Source organism: Pan troglodytes, chromosome 4, assembly GCF_028858775.2.
Source record: "Pan troglodytes isolate AG18354 chromosome 4, NHGRI_mPanTro3-v2.0_pri, whole genome shotgun sequence".
Lineage (NCBI taxonomy): Eukaryota > Metazoa > Chordata > Mammalia > Primates > Hominidae > Pan > Pan troglodytes.
In genome coordinates, this window is record NC_072402.2 from 79,182,925 (window position 1) to 79,202,455 (window position 19,531).

A 19,531-nucleotide genomic window follows, 5' to 3' on the forward strand; every position below is an offset into this window, starting at 1 on the left:
TATCAATGGCCAATTTACAAAAGTCCTTTTTATTTATGATTGCATTTTAGCTTCTACAAATATTTATGAAATAGTCATAAGACAGGGTATGGGTATTACTCTGAGGTGGTATATGAGGAGATAAAGGTTCAGAGAAATTTGATGCCATAACCTAGGGGAAATGGCTGCAGAGAAAACTAGCACTTCTTTTTTTAAATTTTACTTTAAGTTCTGGGATACATGTGCAGAATGTGCAGGATGTTCCATAGATATACATGTGCCATGGTGGTTTGCTGCACCTATCAACCCATCATCTAGGTTTTAAGCCCCGCTTGCATTAGGTATTTGTCCTAATGCTCTCCCACCCCTTGCCCCCCAACTCCCTACAGGCCCCAGTGTGTGATGTTCCCCTCCCTGTGTCCATGTGTTCTCATTGTTCAACTCCCACTTATGAGTCAGAACATGACATGGTATTTGGTTTTCTGTTCCTGTGTTAAAAACTAGCACTTTTTAAGAATGCACTATTTTCCAAGCTGTTTCCACATAACCATATCATTTAAGCCTGTAAGCAACCCTAATTTGTAGATACATTTATGCTCATTATACAAATGAAGACTCTAAAGCTTTCACCAAAATTTTCCTAGGTCACTTAGCTACAAATTGTAGAGTCGGGATTTGAACCCAGATCTGTTTGCTGTGCTGCCCCTGTATGTGCTGCTACACCATGCTGCTGCCTAGGATCTCAGGATAAGCAGGTTTCAGTACTAGAACCAGAATCCCCTACATTTAAACTTTTTCTCTCACATTAAAACACAATAAAAATGTTATGAATGCCTGACTCCAAAACTAAGTCATGCCTCCAGGTCCAAGCAATTCTCCTGCCCCAGCCTCGTGGGTAGCTGGGATTACAGGTGCACACCACCACATCTGGCTAATTTTTGTATTTTTACTAGAGATTAGGTTTCACCATGTTGGCCAGGCTGGTCTCAAACTCCTGACCTCAAGTGATCCACCCGCCTTAGCCTCCCCAAGTGCTGGGATTACAGGCATGAGCCCACGTGCCTGGCGGTTTGCTTTTTTAAAAATAAATAAATAATGAACTAATATTATTTGTTTTTGCAAGCTTAGTTCACTAGTTTCCTTGTACATGAATTTCAAGATGCAATATCTTCTTCTGTCACCGAATTTCCATGATCTCTAAAAAGTTCATACCCATCTCTGGGAGCTGTCATTTCCTTTCCCAAAAAATTTCCTGTGCAAGGTTTAATCTTATTTATTTCTGGATCATTTTTCTTCAGTAATATCTTGTTTTTACAACCAATTTCAACATTCTGTGTTCTTCCCCAAAGGAGTATTTGAGAGAGTTTTTTTTAAGATTTAATAAAAACTTTTGATTATCTAAACATAAAAATATATATATTACATTGCCAATGGCTTTCAGGATGAAAGCCTTGTAGAGCATGTTCCAGGAGAGAGTAGGCTGTCAAGAAAGAAATTCTTTGAAAATTTAATATATCTGACTCCAGAAAGAGGTTATTTGAGTCCCTTCTCCCTACTGACTTCTCTCTGAATTTTGGTTTTCAGCAAAGCAAAGCTCTGCTAGGCCACAGCTGCGATAGTGCCTAGCATATCCAAAGTACTCAATAAACCTCTGACAGTGATTTTTTAAAACTCTGGCGGCTACATGTAGGTTTCAGTCCACAAAATAATGGCATATGACTTAAATCAAGGTTTCTCAACCTCAACGCTATTGCTGCTTTGGGCTGGATAGTTTTTTTTGTTTTGTTTTGTTTTTTGTTTTTTTTGTTTGTTTGTTTTGAGACGGAGTTTCGCTCTTGTTGCCCGGGCTGGAGTGCAATGGCGCAATCTCGGCTCACCGCAACCTCCGCCTCCCAGGTTCAAGCGATCCTCCTACCTCAGCCTCCCAAGTAGCTGGGATTACAAACATGTGCCACCACGCCCAGCTAATTTTTGTATATTTTTTTTTTTAGTAGAGATGGGGTTTCTCCATTTTGGTCAGGCTGGTCTCGAACTCCCGACCTCAGGTGATCCGCCCACCTCAGCCTCCCAAAGTGCTGGGATTACAGGCGTGAGCCACCGCGCCCGGCTTACTGGGCTGGATAGTTTTTTGTTGTGGGAAGCTGTCTAGTGCCAATGTAGGAGGTTTAGCTGTATCCCTGGACTCTATCCACTAGATGCCAATAGAAACCCATCCCCCCTTCCCTGTCACCACTGATTTGTGACGACGAAAAATGTCTTCAGACATTCCCAAATGTCCCCTGGGGAGGGAAGCTGCAGAAATCTCTGCTGATTGAGACCTTCTGATCTAAATGAAAGGAATAAGATCACTGAGACTGGGAAAAGCCCATGAAAGAGGGAAAAGGACTGAGCATGGTGTGTGTAGGGGACAAGAAAGCTAGGGAAAATGAGGCTGGAGGAATGGGATATAATGAGAATATGGAGACAATGTGTACACAGAGCCAGGAGGTAAGAGTGCTTATACTGTAGTCATGGTTTTGTCAGAATTTGAAATGTTTAGTTGAATCGGATTTTGGAATGTAAATTCTATTAGGAAAAATATTAGTACAAAGAAAGATGATAATTATAAAATTTGATTTCTTAAAGGAAATTACTATTCTCAGCAAGGGTTTAACAAATTCAGTTTTGGACTTTCATTTATCTGAGTAATGAAGGTTAGAAAGAGTGACGTGTCCTGGTTTGTTGGCGATCAGCGCTGTTGGAACATATAACTGATAGGGGAATCAGTAGAAGCTACTGATAAAAGAAGGGTCCTTTTAAAAATAAAAGAGAGGTTCAAAGGGTCTCTAACCCATCCCTTCTACTTGATCTCAGAGAGGACTCGTATCCAAACTACAGTAAACTTTTACAGAATTCTGGAACAACTACAGGCTCTTCAAAGATCTCAAACATAGGCACACACATACACACACACACACACACACACACACACACACACACTTAGACATTTAGATAAAACATAAAATCTCCATAAATATAAAAACAGTATTTTAGAAACCTCCAACAAGAGGTGGGATTATGGCAAACACCCAAAAGAATGAGATGGGCAGCAGAGAACAACTGGACCATGGCTCCTGAGCCCTGGACCTGGAAGACCTTTACAGGAAAAAAAAAAAAAAAGGAAGAAGAAGATGGTTTTCACTTTAATCTTGTGAGACTAAGACTAAGCTGTTTTAGTCCATTTTGTGTGGCTGTACCAGAATACCACAGACTGGGTAATTTATAAAGAACAAATTTATTTTGTGGCCAGGTATGGTGGCTCACTCTGTAATCCCAGCACTTTGCGAGGCCACGGCAGGATTACTTGAGCGCAGGAGTTCGAGACTAGCCTGGGTGACAAAGCAAGACCCTTTCTCTATAAAAATAAAAAATAAATTTCTTTTAAAAATAAACATTTCTCACAGTTCTGGAGATTGGATGGCCAAGATTGGAGGTTCATTTGATCTGGCAGGGGTCTTCTTGCTGCATCCTCATAAGGCTGAAGGAGGAAGGGCAACAGAGGACAAACGTTCATGTCCTCATACAGAAGAGTGAGAGGGAGTAAACCACTCCCAAATCCTTTTTCAAGTGGCCTTAATCCATTCATGATGGTAAAGCCCTCACGATCTAAACACCTCCCATCAGATCCCACCTCCCAACACTGTTATATTGAGGATTAAGTTTCTAACACATATGTTTTGGGGAACACATTCAGACTATAGCAAAATCACAGGCAATATGTCCCCTAAGGGACTGTAGAGAAAACTCCAAGAAGAGAAAACAAGAACGTCTATTATCACTTTGCAGTAATACAGCTGAAAGCCCTGTAGCAAGTACTTAGATAAATTAGGCTTTCAACCAACTCAGATTAAGACCTTTCAGAATGGCACTTTATATATTCCCTTGGCCTGCCCTCCTTTAGAAAAGTCAGAGGTAGGACAAAGTAATTAGATTAATACAGTGGGGCACTTATTTGGTTTCACATCATACTGTTCCAATATTATTAGCTCTTTATCCACTGATGTTAAACACCAAAGAATAAATAAGTAATCTCAATTACTTATTAAATGAAGAATATGATTGAATTGAGGAATTGCTTTCTTCTGATATTTTTAACTTGAGTTTAAAAGTGTCACAATCAAAAGAAATTCTACACAAATAAATATAATATTTAGTAAACAAAAATAAAAGTAAAAAGTTTTATCTTCAAAATTACCAAAATTCAATGCTGTCTCAAGTCAGGAGGCTTTCCTGAAGTCAGGAATGAAGGACTTCCCCCAGTGTACTATTTTCCCATGAAAAACAGAAGTGTCCCACTTGTTACTATATGAAGGGATGGACAAGCAGGCTGTACATAGGAAAAATAATGGACCCAAACCACACTGGGTGAAGACACTCAATCTGTCTTCGGTGTTGGGGAAGATTTGCACAATAATGGAGAAGATGGACAAGAGATGGCTCCCTGCCATTTTCAAAAGCTACTTCTATGTAACCAGTGGGCCCACATCCTAGATTATTGAGTAAAAAAATGATTTTATTTAAGTTTATTCTTTTTCTACTCATTTCTTATCAAAGGGACCAGTGAGAATATTAACAAGTAGACTGCAGGAGATAGGGAAAAAAATAAAGGCAATATCCCTGATTGACCGCCTCCTAAATAATTTAAAAATTTATGTTTAAGTAGCTACTTTACATTCAATTAAGAGCCAGGAGACCTAGAGTCTAATTGGACTCTTTTATTCAATAGCATGGTCAAAATAACAATAAATCATAACAAATGCTTGAGTTCTTGTTATATGTCAGGCTCTGTACTATGCACTTTACATGAATTGGTCTTTCATTTCATGCACAACGCAACAGTCATATAAAGAAAATATATTTTCACACCCATTGAATAATGAGAAAGCGAGGCTTAAACTTGCTTAAAGTTGCACAGCAGAACCCTGGACCTCAGTTTTCTTCCTGAAAAGAGAGGGCATGCATATATATTTTTTTCTCATTCAAAAACATGCGTATTTAGCAACTGCTTATGCCAGGCGCCCTGCAGAGCTACGGAGCTATGATTGAAGACACGGTGGCCCTGTCTGCAGCACGCCCCCTAGTGGGTTGGAGTGTCTCCATGGCCCTCCCAGCCCTGTGATCTGCATTTCTGCCCCTGCTGTCTCAGTGGTTGAATGGAACATACGCGTAAGTTGGCGATCTTCTCTCACATATCCATGTTTGCCTGCAGGTGGTGGGCAGGGGAGTGGGAAGCATGCTCGGCGACATGCGGGCCCTACGGGGAGAAGAAGCGAACCGTGCTGTGCATCCAGACCATGGGCTCTGACGAGCAGGCTCTCCCGCCCACAGACTGCCAGCACCTGCTGAAGCCCAAGACTCTCCTTTCCTGCAACAGAGACATCCTGTGCCCCTCGGACTGGACAGTGGGCAACTGGAGTGAGGTGAGCTCAGGGCTCGGAGGGGAAACTGGCATTATTCAAGCTTCATCAGCCCCTGCCTTCCTTCTCATTATCCAATCCAAAGTGACCCTAGGTAAAATTGCAAAATAGCCAGTGTTCATCACCCCTGGCCTGTCTCCTGCCTTTCCTGTGTCCACTGCTTATTTTCCATTCATAGGGGATCTTGCTCCCACTTGCTCAATGGTCAGCTTACTATCTGACAGGGGTGAGGTAGACCCCCCACTCCCAGTACAGGATCACAACAACTAGTTAATAAATCATCAGAAGCTTGGCCAGGCCCATTGTTAAACCACTGGTAGCAGATAAGGGACCTCCCACACACCCCAAAAGTGGTTTATAAAACATTGACTGCACATCACTGTAGTTAACCCAAACCAAAAGAGTGTCGCTTGACGCTAAGAAAAATCCCCTCAAATTATCCGTCTATTCACCATGTGTCAAGTCCAAACCAGACCAAGGTTTATAACATCTATTATCAGACACACAAGTTCAGATAAATGTTGCATTTTCCCAAAATTAATTTGATCTAATTATCTGACTATAATTGGAAATCAGTAAGCTGGAAGGTTATGAAAAGCTCTCTCAGGCTTTAATTTTCTTTGGGTCACTTTGGAATCTGGTTTCATCAGGCATTGTCATGTTCCCAGTTTTTAGTGGAAGGCCCCAAAGTCTCCAAGGGCCTCAGCTCTGCTTCTCTGTGTGCAGTTCAGTGAACAGCCTAAGGAATAACTAGAAAATACATGTTTTTTAAAAATTAACAGGCCAGAGTTTAGAGATGGATGCTGACTTTATCTTACGAACTTCCTTGAGAAGCCGTATGCTTCCATGATAATGCTACCACTGGCCAGGCACCTGTAATCCCAGCACTTTAGGAGGCCGAGGCAGGAGGATCACTTGAGCTTAGGAGTTTGAGACCAGCCCAAGCAACATGATGAAACCCCATCTCTATGAAAAATACAATTAGCCAGTCATGGTGGCACATGCCTGTAGTCCCAGCTACTTGGGTGGCTGAGGCAGGAGGATCGCTTGAGACTGGGAGATCGAGGCTGTAGTGAGCTGATATCATGCCACTGTACTCCAGCCTAGGTGAGAAAGTGAGACCCTGTCTCAAAATAATAATAATAACAATAATGCCACCATTGCTCAGGATATTTTAGGAACTCCTGTGAGGATTCAGGAGAAAATGGAGAATATCTGATTCAGGAGAATGCCACAGAAAGTCAATTAGAATGGGGCCTGATGGATAAATGAATAATGTGATCAAAATCTTTGTGTCTAAAAAATATTTGATGATAAATATGTGACAGATTGCTTTTCACCTGCTCTGAAAGAAAAATTCTAAAATTTGTGTAAGCAAAGATACCATCTCTGAAGATACCTATTTGAAAGCAAAACACTCATTTAAATACAGCAGCTTTGATGAAACCTTATTTCCAAGACTCCTTTTTATTAGCTTATGTCACAGTTTAGGTTTATTTACCTTCTGAATCTGTACAGGATGTTCTCTTGGGCATCTAGGTGAAATTAAAAAAAAAAAAGAAACAGAAAGTATGGTCCCTAGATGGTAAGAACTTCCATCCAGTGGGAGAGATACGATCCAGAAAAGAAAAAGAAAAAAGGAAAGGAAGGATAAAGATATGCATGCAAAGAAATATACCTACATACAAATATGGGTGTATTACTGATTCACGCACAGATGTATGTACACACATCAGTGATAAGCCATACATTCTTTTTGCTATTCCTGGGAGAGTATAATCACAGCATTTGGCTGGCCTGCCTTATTAGTCCACTGCAACCTAGGTTTCTGTGAATTACAGTGTTGTCAAAATAAGGCTGAATGGAGTATTGTGACTGGCCTATTAAATCTGTTTACCAAAAATGTGTTGGCCGCATCCAAAACTGTTAATAATTCTTGTCATGTAGAATTTACTAATTGCCAACATCTTAATGCTTTTTCAGAGGACTGCAGTTACAGATTTGGCTGAGGAGTTCTTCTTAATGTGTTCATGTTTATGGGAAGCGTAGTAACCTGTCTTAACTGGAGAACAAGAGACCAAAAAGTTGGCATGATGTAAGAAGCACTTGGGTCTGTGATGCCATATGTAGGCCATTGCATAGTCAATGGACCACACATGGACAGTTTCTAGCTTCCACTTGACAGAGCTGAGCAGAAAGGCTGGGCCAATGCCCTCATTCAGAAGATGTCATTGGAAGTGCTTTTAGTTAAATCAGTATCAAAATATTCATCAAATGGGTCTTCCTTTCTTCTATCTGCTCTCTTACTAATAACCTCCTAATGAACTTTGCTGGAGTATGATGAAATGTCTTTGACATTCTAACTATGCCCAGATACTTTTTTTAAAGAGAGGTGACATAGTGATTCTTGGCAGGCAGTATTTATTATCTAGATTTTGTCTGGAGACCAACATCATTTGAAGCAGGATAGTGCTCCAGCCATCATTTGGTCTGCACTGTGTCATTTTCATCTGCATTTGTCATTTTCATCACCCTGGATGGTCTAAAACTGTAAAGTTACTGATCCAAAAGGCCCAAGAACTGACAGCCTTCTAGACTCCTGTAAAATGGCCTTCTCTGGGCTGACCTAAGTGAGAAGAAAGAGGAAGTACATTCATGAGCTCCTTTCCCTATCAAAGCACTCCACCAACTCAAGCAGTGAGGGGAGAGTGGGCTCAGCCGTGCCAGGTTGGTACACTCATCCCTGTCCCAGCAGGGATCAGAAAGGGGAGCTCTCTCCCCTGCTGCCCCAGGCAGGCTTTCCTGCCCCCTGTGACCAGCCCCTTTTCTCTAAGCTTATGTTCTAGATACCTGATTCTCACCTCCAATCTCAGGTTTTACCAAGAATCTTATCCTGGTTTTGCCCACCCTACTTTGTGGACTTAAAGAGTAAAGAAGGGAACGCTATTTATTGTAATCAGAGACCAGGTATCAAAGTTACTGTGACTCCCTTACTTCCCAGATACACCATTTCAGGCACATGCCTTGTGAGAGGCAGCCAGTCTAGTAGTGAAGGGCACAGCCCCTAGAGCATGGCTTCCTGGGTTCAAATGTGTATGTGTGGCAAACAGGACACTCCAGAAGCCAGGATGTGTGTGTTTGTTTATACAGTTTTCCTTTCCAAAGGCATTTCAGGCAGTTTACAATAAAAGGGCTCTAGACATTGAAGTGGTGAACTAGAAGTTGTAGCCACACGTGGGAGCAGAGAGCAACATGCTAAACATGAGAATAATAGGGTTATTTTGATGAAGCTTTCAGTTTAACCCAGTGCATCCAGACAACCAGGGCAACAAGGGCAGCCCAGTGGGTTCCATAATTCTTTCTTTCTGATAGATGGAAGGGTACTTCTTCTTCAAGAGACACCCCTGGTACCCCCAATGAGAGCTTTAAAATAAATTGCCAAAATTATATGAGATTTTTAATCATGGCTCCAATGGTTTAGTCAGATACTTTGTAAAAACCTATGCCATCTTTTTCCTTGGAGGGATGGATGGATGGATGGATGGATGGATGGATGGATACATGGATAACCACCATGTACTTAATAAATGTTTGACTAGTGCATCCTTGGCAGAAAGGGAAGTGGGAAGAGTCCTGGCTGAGATCATGGAGAAACCATCTTAGTTCTGGCCTTGTATTGCATAAACTTGTATTGCATATTGAACAGTCTTAGGAAAATGATTTTTCCTTATAGGACCTCAGTTTGCTCAATTATGAACCAACATGTTATTTCTCCTAGTAATTAGACTAATAGTAATGATAGGTGGTAATTTTTCTAGGTTTTCCAGCCCTGGCAATCTAATTGTGTGGCCTTGAGCCAGTGCTAATTCTCTCTTAGCCTGTTGTCACTGAGAAAGATAGGATTATTGTAAGAATTGAATAAGATAATTCATGCAAACACTTAGCGTAGTGCCTGGTAAAAAGTAAGTGTTCACTAAATTATTATCAGACAAGAAGACAAAAGTCTATTTTCCATGCTACTCTGATTTTGCAAACCTTGTTCAATCAGTCGTACCCAAATGTACTGAAGGAACTGATTTGTGGCCCCTTAAGTTTTCACCTATCCTCTCCTTGAGCTCAGGGAGCTCATTCATTTTATGCATGAAACACTATAAGCGCAGTGCTTGGGGCCTACAGATTTTTCAAGGGCCTGCACAACTATTTGAGACCTGAAAAAAACCCTCATGCATTGCATCTATAAAAACAAAAGGACCCTGCAAAATCAGAAATCAATATTTAATTACATATTAATAGGAAATACATACCAAGCATTTTGTATGTATTATTACTATGTATTATGTATGTATCTATTAAGTACTTTTATGGGTATTAGCACATTTAATCTTCACCATGACTTATTTAGCCCCATTTTATTAATACAAGTGAAGAAACTGAGGCATAGAAACATTTAGAAATCTGTCCAAGGTCACATAACCACTAAACCACGGAGCCAGGATTTGAACGCAGGCAGCACAGCGTCTACTCTGAATGTACACTTTGCCATACTGCATCTCAAATATCTGCAAAATGTAGCAATATGACAGCTCTTAGTATTCATAAGAAATGTTTTGTGTTTGGAAATTATTTGTAGACTGGCTTTTCTCATTCTGTTGGAATTTCAGACTATGCATGACAATTGCTGAGAAATCAGAGCCTCCCCAAAATTAAATGTTACCCTCAGTGAATAACTTCAAAAGCGCAGGAAAAAAATAAAGCCTTTCACAAAAGATTTCAATAGACATTTCTCAAAAGAAGGCATACTAACGGCAAGCAGGCATATGAAAAGGTGCTCAATATCATTGATCATCAGAGAAATGCAAATCAAAACTATAATGAGATACAACTTTTATCCCAGTTAAAATGGCTTACATCCAAAAAACGGCAAAAGCAAATGCTGGTGAGGATGTGGAGAAAAGGGAACCCTCGTACACTGTTGGTAGGAATGTAAATAGTTTAACCACTGTGGAGAACAGTTTGGAGGTTCCTCAAAAACGTAAAAGTTAAGCTACCACGTGATCCAGCAATCCCACTGCTGGGTATATACCAAAAAGAAAGGAAACCAGTCTATCAAAGGGATATCTGCACTCCTATGTTTGTTGCAGCGCTGTTTGCAATAGCTAAGATTTGGAAGCAACCCAAGTGTCCCTCAACAGATGACTAGATAAAGAAAATGTGGTGCATATACATGGTGGAGTACTATTCAGCCATAGGAATGAATGAGATTCAGTCATTTGCAACAACGTGGATAAACTGGAGATCATTATGTGAAGTGAAATAAGCCAGGCACAGAAAGGGAAACATTGCATGTTCTAACTTATTTTAGGGCTCTAAAAATCAAAACAATTGAACTTATGGACATAGAGAGTAGAAGGATAGTTACTAGAGGCTAGAAACAGTAGCGAGAGTTTGCAGGGAAGGTGGGGATGATTAATGGGTACAAAAAAAATAGAAAGAATGAATAAGACCTACTATTTGATAGTACAATGAGGTGACTATAGTCAATAATAACTTAATTACACATTTTAAAATAACTTAAAGAGTATAATTAGATTGTTTGTAACTCGAAGGATAAAAGCTTGAGGGGGTGGATACCCCATTCTCTATGACGTGCTTATTTCACATTGCATGCCTGTATCAAAACATCTCATGTACCCCATAAATATATACACCTACTATGTACCCATAAACATTTTTTAAAACTGGAATGGAAAAAAAAATTTCAAATGTTTTTTATAGCAAAAGTTACGTTTCACTTGAGACAAGAAATGCATTTGAATATATTTGATGGGACATGGGGTGGAGGCTCTAAAAGCAGACACACACAGAGTCTAGGAAGATCTTTAACTGACCCTTCCTGCGCGTGACAAAAACACACAAACAAAACATTCACTTAACCAAGGTACTGAGAATCGATAAAGTACAAAGCTCATCACAGGGGTGTTGGAATGCAGAGTGACCAAATAGACTGAATGCCGATGTTCACAAATGAGCTCTCTGGCTCTTGGGATAGAAGACGTGGCAGCAAATGGCAATGCTATGTCTATTGCTAAGTGGGAAGCAAAGCTAGACTCATGTGAAGTCCCTGCCACCCGAGGGAAGAGAGCATGGAGGGATAGGGACATTTTTGAGAGTCGCTGACCCTCTGGATTCCCCAGTTCCAGGCACTCCTGTGGGGCTGGCCACCTGATGTTCTGACCTTGTCACTCCCTCTTTTGGTGTGGAGTGTCATTCATCAACATCTCAGTTCTTCCCAGGCATCAGTAGCCTGTGCTCTGCCAGGGTTCCTGGAGAACAGATATGGGCACCTCTGTTTGCAACAACTACTCACAGAAAACCAGCTGAGAGCTATGTTGATTGTCCTCATCAGGTCTGATTTTTTTTAATTATCTAGGTCTGATTTTTTTTTATTATCTTAGTTCCCGAGGGCTGCCCTAATGAAGTACCACAAACTGGGCAGATTAAACAACAGGAATTTGTTGTCTCACATCTGCAGAAGCTACAAATCCAAGGTCAAGGTGTTGGCAAAGTGAATTCCTTCTGAAAGCTGGGAGGATGAATTGTTCCATGCCTTTCCCCCAGCTTCTGGTGGTTTGATGTCAATCTTTGGTGCTCATTGGCTTGTAAATGCATCACTCCAATCTCTGCCTTCATCTTCACATGACATTCTACCTGCCTGTGATCTCTGTGTTCAGATTCCCCTTTTGATATGGATACCATTAGGGCCCACCCTAATGACCTTATTGTAACTTGATTACCTTTTTAAAGATCCTTTCTCCAAATAAGGTCAAATTCTGAGATGGGGGGCATTGGGATTTTGACATATCTTTTTTGAGAGGGACACAATTCAACCCAAAACAGATACCTATGTGTTTTAGCTTGCTTTCAAAGCTGGTGTTTGTATGAGATCTAATTATTCATTTATAAATTTCTGAGATTGTGCATTAAATGTTTTGATGCCCAAAGTATTCACTGTTTCTCTACTCAGCCCTTTAGCCCAAACCCTCTGATAAACTCCGACTGTGTTTTCGAATAAACCCTTTCTCAGCACTACAGCTCAGTACCAATTGTGAGCCTTCTCACCCACCACAGTGGACCACAGGTGGGTGGAGTTGATAAATTTGGCAGCAAACCTCTTTCTCAGTGGGTTCCCCGACAAGAGGCCTGTATCCAGGATGGTGATAAGTTAGGGCAAAATGACTCCCAAAGAGCAGGTTAACAGGTTGACATGCTGCTTTCCTGGTCCAGGGTTCAAAATTACAAGGTAAGGGCATACGATAATCATAGCTGAAGTTGGTTTAGAGAATTCTGAAACTACCAATTGAGATAGGTTTGGAGTGTGGCGTTGTGTACTGCATTTATCTCATCTGAAGGGCTTGACAGCTCCTAAGGAGATAAACACAGTTGGAAGATGTACTAGAAGAAGCGTGGAGCTGAATACAAAGCAGCACTGCCTGTTCTGCAGTGACTAGGAGAAAAGGCAAGTTCGTATTCAGGCCCAATATGCTTGGTAGACAGCAAATACTGTCCAGCTGGGCATAGTGTGCCCCAGAACTAAGGAATGGCAATCCTGGGTTATTTGGAAGATTCAATGTCTGCTGGCTAAGTAAAGTAGATGTGGATGGAAGGTTGGTGCACTGAGGGACGTATAAACTCCCAGACCCCAGGTCTTCATTAATCAGGTTTTGGGTTGCTATTTGGGAATGAGGGCAATAGATGCAGATCATCAGCTTTTCCAAGAGAAGTCAAAAATCAGGAATTTTATTAACATAAAATTGCTAATTTTTAAAATGTTGGCTACTATTTTGGTTTTTGTGTTTTGCTTGTTGGTTGGTTGGTAGGTTGGTGGGTTTTAAGATTGAGCAGGCTAAAGAATACATGTCAGTGGGCCAAATGTAGCTGTTTGGCTGCTACTTTGGAACTCCTCTTCAAGAACCATCTTCTGTTTTAAAATATTAAAATCTAATGTATTTTAACTCAGCAACCAGCTAGGTAGCTGAAATGGTCTGGCTGTGTGTCCCCACCCAAATCTCATCTTGAATGGTAATCCAAATTGTAATCCCCATGTGTTGAGGGAGGGACCTCATGGGGAATGATTAGATCATGGGAGCAGTTCCCCCGTGCTGTTCTTGTGACAGTGAGTTCCCATGAGATCTGATGGTTTTATCAGGGGCTTTCCCCCCTTCAGTCTGCACTTGTCTCTCCTGCCGCCATGTGAAGAAGGATGTGTCTGCTTCCCCTTCCACCATGATTGTAAGTTTCCTGAGGCCTCCCCACCCATGCAGAACTGTGAGTCGATTAAACTGCTTTCCTTCATAAATTTCCCTGTCTGGTATTTCTTTATAGCAGCATGAAAACAAACTAATACAGTAGCTTTTCTTCACTCCTGCCTTACCCTTTTAGGTTGAGCAAATTCACACCATCAGTAAGATTACTTAGTTCTTGTTATTGGTAAATTTGAAAACCACATATCCATCGGTTGGCTCTAGGAAATCTGAATCTAAAAACATCCAGCAGTAAACCAGTAGGGGGTGTGTGGATCTCCACAGTATCTTGTAGACATGTGCCTGCACCTACCTCACCAAGACAGCTGCTCACTTCACACCTCCCTGTTGAGACAATTCTGTGTGTCACCTACAAGGGCAGTAGAAATTGGGGAACCCCAAGCCTTTTGCTATGATCACTATTATTATTATCAGCATCATTATTAGAACAGTGATAATAATAGCTTTCAATCACTAATTGTCTTCATATGTTATGCCACCTCTGTTAAGCCTGTTGTTGAAGGTAATCCACACAGTAGCCTGCAAAGGTAGGTGCTGCTGTCTCTGTTTCCAGGTGAGGAAGCTGACTTAGTCACCGAATCACACAAGGAGTTAATATGATACATCAGGGAATTTAAGCTATTTCTCAGAGGTTTTATAGTTTTTTGACTTCATAGTTCAATGGGGAGGTGGAGGGGATATGACCCTATACTTTGGCATTTAAAATTTTTTTGTAAAAGTGTACAAGTAAAGCTAACTTCTTTAGAGATATTAGCAACATTTCAAGTCAAAACAAACCAAAAAGAAAAAGAGAAAGAAGAGAAAGAAAATAAAAATAGAAGCGTTTCCTATTATGTTACTATCTAGTCTAATACTTCATGGAAAGGAAAGCCGAAAGAGAGCCACCTGTTGCCTGAGAAGAGTTGGCAGTAGCTGGGACCTCAGTTATCAGTCAGCTCTCAAGACTGAGCCTGCCTGAGGCAGCCAGCATGGAAATGTGTTCACACATACAAAACTGATCAGTTTTACAAAGTGGGGATTTGAAAATCCAAGAAGTTCAGATTAGAATGTAATAAATGGAGAGGGACTCAGCATGACTAAAATAGATGGAGCACAGAGTATCTTCCTACACAAGAAGGGAAGAAACAGTGCAGCAAACCAGGAAGATAAATACCTCCTGCCTTCCCTTTCCAGGTCCAGGGAGAAGTGAGTGATGGACCATGCCAGAAGAGACTGTTTCCTCCCTGTTGGGCTCTGATACTTGCAGTTGGTAGCCCCCACTTTGGTGGGAAATGATTGTGCATTAAGCATCATTTCCGCCCAAATTATTATTATTATTATTTCAAAACAAATCTGGAAGTTCCATCTTGGAGTGACTTGCTTTAATATTTTGTGGACATCTTAAATCCACAGCTTCACTGGTTGGGTCCAAACACAGTTGGACACTCCTTCAGCTGTACATTCTCCTGTGCTCTCAGCATCTGCTTTTCAAAAGAGCTGATTTCACAGAGCTGTTATACATCAGTAAGTGATTATGTTTGATTGAAACAAAATAAAGGAGAAGTTTTCTATGTCAATATTATGTTCCTACTTAGAGAAAACTGAAAATAGAACTTGAGAAGGCAAGGAACGTAATCTAAATGCAGAAGCTCATGAGTGAGAATTTTTCCATTCCTGATTTTTTTTTCCAGGTAAAAGAGTCACTTAATTAATATGTATAAGGTGATCACTATGTCCTCAGAACTATCCTGGAATTCCATTATGAATAAAAAACAGTTCCTGCCTTTGGATAGCTTTTAATAAATCAAAAGTCACTGAGTGAACTCCATGGACAGCTACTTGTACAGTGTGTTGCACTAGGTTTGGGGATGGGGGTAAAAATAAATCTAATGCTTATTCTATGACTGACTTGCTGCCTTTCAAGTGAGTTCCTGGGCCTCAGGTTCCTCACTTGTGGGAGGCAGAATAACAGTTCCTGCCTTGTACATCTCATAGGGACGTCATGTATATCACACAGAATAATGTTTGTGCAGCCCTTTGAAATCATTATGCAGTCCCCATCCTTAAGAAACGTGCTTTGAGGTCAGGGATACCTGACAGAGAAATGTAAAATGACCAGTGAAGACCCCTGGGTGGTCTGTGCTCAAGTGCCAACTATTTGGTGGCTGACTTCAAATGCCATTGGAAAGAGAAGCTAAAAATGGAACCATTTGGTAAAAGTGCGGATTTTTCAAAATATTTAGACATTTAGTGTTTTATAGCAACTCCATATCTGCCATTCACATGTGTTGAAATTGATGCAATGAAGATTCTTTACCATGTATCCTGAGGAAGGCCTGTTCTGTTAGGATTCCCCCAAAGGCAGTCTAGCTGCTTGGGCTTCAGCATGGCATACAGAATGTGGAGGGAACATTGGGGAGGGGCACTTACCAGTACCCGAATATATACCTCAGTGCCATGCTGAGGGATTGACCGAACTCCTTGGGAAAGGCTATTTCCTACCTTTGATTAACTATGTACCTTTAAATTTTAGAGTAGGTCTTGGATCTATGCACCTGTGTGAGTATGGTGATTATCTAGCTTTTAATCTGATTCCACCTGCCATAGGCAAGTGAAAATGGAGCTTAAGGTACCTGGGGAAAATGTGTGAGTTATGATAGTTGCTTTCTAAATAGAAAGGGAAAGGTTCCTTATACCGAATTTCATATTCCAGAGAATATGCACACATTATACATTAGTTTAATAAAATCACAATCCCAGAAAAGAGACAGTGTGACTTACTAGCTCTTTAAAAGATTTAGCAACTTGTGTAAACCATTGCATTCATTGTGGATCTCGCCATCCATGATTCACAGCCCAAAGGGACTGCAGTTTGACTACATCATGGTTTACATTTTCAGTTTGTGAAGAATAAATGTTTGAGACTGAGTCCCAGCTGGTCTCCAGGAGATGCATATTTCCATGGAAAACTGAAAGAGCACAGAAACCAAATGTAGATAGCAGACAATTTTAGCTGCATAGTTTAGTTTCCATCAGGCCTGTTTTGATCTGTTATAGACCTAACCATGAGAATAAAAGCATCTTCTCTCGCCAGGCTAACAGCTGTTTCTCTCTTCTAGTGTTCTGTTTCCTGTGGTGGTGGAGTGCGGATTCGCAGTGTCACATGTGCCAAGAACCATGATGAACCTTGCGATGTGACAAGGAAACCCAACAGCCGAGCTCTGTGTGGCCTCCAGCAATGCCCTTCTAGCCGGAGAGTTCTGAAACCCAACAAAGGCACTATTTCCAATGGAAAAAACCCACCAACACTAAAGCCCGTCCCTCCACCTACATCCAGGCCCAGAATGCTGACCACACCCACAGGGCCTGAGTCTATGAGCACAAGCACTCCAGCAATCAGCAGCCCTAGTCCTACCACAGCCTCCAAAGAAGGAGACCTGGGTGGGAAACAGTGGCAAGATAGCTCAACCCAACCTGAGCTGAGCTCTCGCTATCTCATTTCCACTGGAAGCACTTCCCAGCCCATCCTCACTTCCCAATCCTTGAGCATTCAGCCAAGTGAGGAAAATGTTTCCAGTTCAGATACTGGTCCTACCTCGGAGGGAGGCCTTGTAGCTACAACAACAAGTGGTTCTGGCTTGTCATCTTCCCACAACCCTATCACTTGGCCTGTGACTCCATTTTACAATACCTTGACCAAAGGTCCAGAAACGGAGATTCACAGTGGCTCAGGGGAAGAAAGAGAACAGCCTGAGGACAAAGATGAAAGCAATCCTGTAATATGGACCAAGATCAGAGTACCTGGAAATGACGCTCCAGTGGAAAGTACAGAAATGCCACTTGCACCTCCACTAACACCAGATCTCAGCAGGGAGTCCTGGTGGCCACCCTTCAGCACAGTAATGGAAGGACTGCTCCCCAGCCAAAGGCCCACTACTTCCGAAACTGGGACACCCAGAGTTGAGGGGATGGTTACTGAAAAGCCAGCCAACACTCTACTCCCTCTGGGAGGAGACCACCAGCCAGAACCCTCAGGAAAGACGGCAAACCATAACCACCTGAAACTTCCAAACAACATGAACCAAACAAAAAGTTCTGAACCAGTCCTGACTGAGGAGGATGCAACAAGTCTGATTGCTGAGGGCTTTTTGCTAAATGCCTCCAATTACAAGCAGCTGACAAACGGCCACGGCTCTGCACACTGGATCGTCGGAAACTGGAGCGAGGTAAGACATTTCCTACTCCTGGCCTGGTTTTACATGGAAAAAAGCTAGGAGTGTTAAATTCATGTGAAAATTTCAAAATGAGTTTGCATTAAAATATATTCTATTGTGAAAACAAAAGGAAGCAATCAGACCCATGCCCTCCCCTCCCTCCTTACCCCCATAACTCTTTAAATGGAAAAAAAATTATGTAAATTATAAAACTTGTGAAATTTTATAGATATATTGTCTAGCTTTTAATCTGATTCTACCTGACCCAACCAAATGAGAGTTCCTGCCGTGTACAATTCTTAAGGATGTTGTGTATATCACACAGAATAATGTCTGTGCAGCCCTTTGAAATCATTATGCAGTCCCCATCCTTAAGAAACCTGTTTTGAGATCAGAGAAAGGTAAACTGACCAGTGAAGACCCCTGGGTGGTCTATGTTCAAGTGCCAACTGTTTGGTGGTTGACTTAAAATGTCATTGGAAAGGGAAGCTAAAAATTTATATATAGGGAAGGAGAACAAATGCAGTGAGATATAGTGAAAAGTACCCTGAACTAAGCTAGGAAGCCTGGGCATTCGGCTGTGTGATTATGTCGAATTCATCTATCTTTCTGAGCCTTTTTTTTTGCCTACAGAATGATAAGGCAAGTGTAGATTATCTCTAATGTCCCTTTCAGCTATAAACTACAATGATCCTATGATGAAGGATGACTGAAAAGGCCTGATTCACATTTCAATCAAAAACCTAGTTTTGAGACTTGGTTTAAAATTGTGAAGTAATCACAGATAGAACGGAAACCTAAGACAAAACTTGTTAAAACAATTGTATAGCTCGCCATATCAGTGATTTCTTTTCTTTTCTTTTTGGTTTGTTTGAGTGCTTGCATTTAAAAAATTCATTTTGGCTTATTGAAAGAATTAGAATATAGAGGAAGAAGAAAATAAGCATGATGACATCATGCTGGCCCCTATTTTCATGCTCCAGAAATTTGGCTAGATATTTGTCTTTTCATTTCTAGAACTAATTACATCCTTTGAAGCACCAAAATCATTTCTCACCTATTTGAAATCTGAATATGCAGTATACAAACTTGTTAATATAATGTAACAATGCAAAAGAGGATTTTGCAGCAAAGTAATCACATGTTCAAATCATTCAGCATTTTTGACATTTCATGACTCATCTTGCCAGTTAAAGTGAAGTAAACTATTAGCAGCTAATATAAAAATAACAATTTGAGTATAACAATTTATAAAGTATGTAATTTACAAACCACTTTCATAGGTAGTCTCTTTTTTTTATTATTATACTTTAAGTTTTAGGGTACATGTGCACAATGTGCAGGTTTGTTACATATGTATACATGTGACATGCTGGTGTGCTGCACCCATTAACTCGTCATTTAACATTAGGTATATCTCCTAATGCTATCCCTCCCCCCTCCCCCCACCCCACAACAGTCCCCAGAGTGTGATGTTCCCCTTCCTGTGTCCATGTATTCTCATTGTTCAATTCCCATCTATGAGTGAGAACATGCGGTGTTTGGTTTTTTGTCCTTGTGATAGTTTACTGATAATGATGAT

The 19,531-nt window shown here is 41.0% G+C and overlaps 1 protein-coding gene across 2 annotated transcripts in view; it reads left to right on the plus strand.

Annotated features, from left to right (window-relative positions):
* Positions 1-19,531, plus strand: part of ADAMTS12 (ADAM metallopeptidase with thrombospondin type 1 motif 12) — a 371,361-nt gene that overhangs the window by 300,823 nt on the left and 51,007 nt on the right. For both annotated transcript variants that reach the window (XM_016953471.3, XM_016953472.4), the window contains exons 18-19: positions 5,228-5,438; positions 16,855-17,961. In XM_016953471.3, coding sequence (XP_016808960.3) covers positions 5,228-5,438; positions 16,855-17,961 — 1,318 coding nt within the window. The remainder of the gene's footprint in view (positions 1-5,227; positions 5,439-16,854; positions 17,962-19,531) is intronic.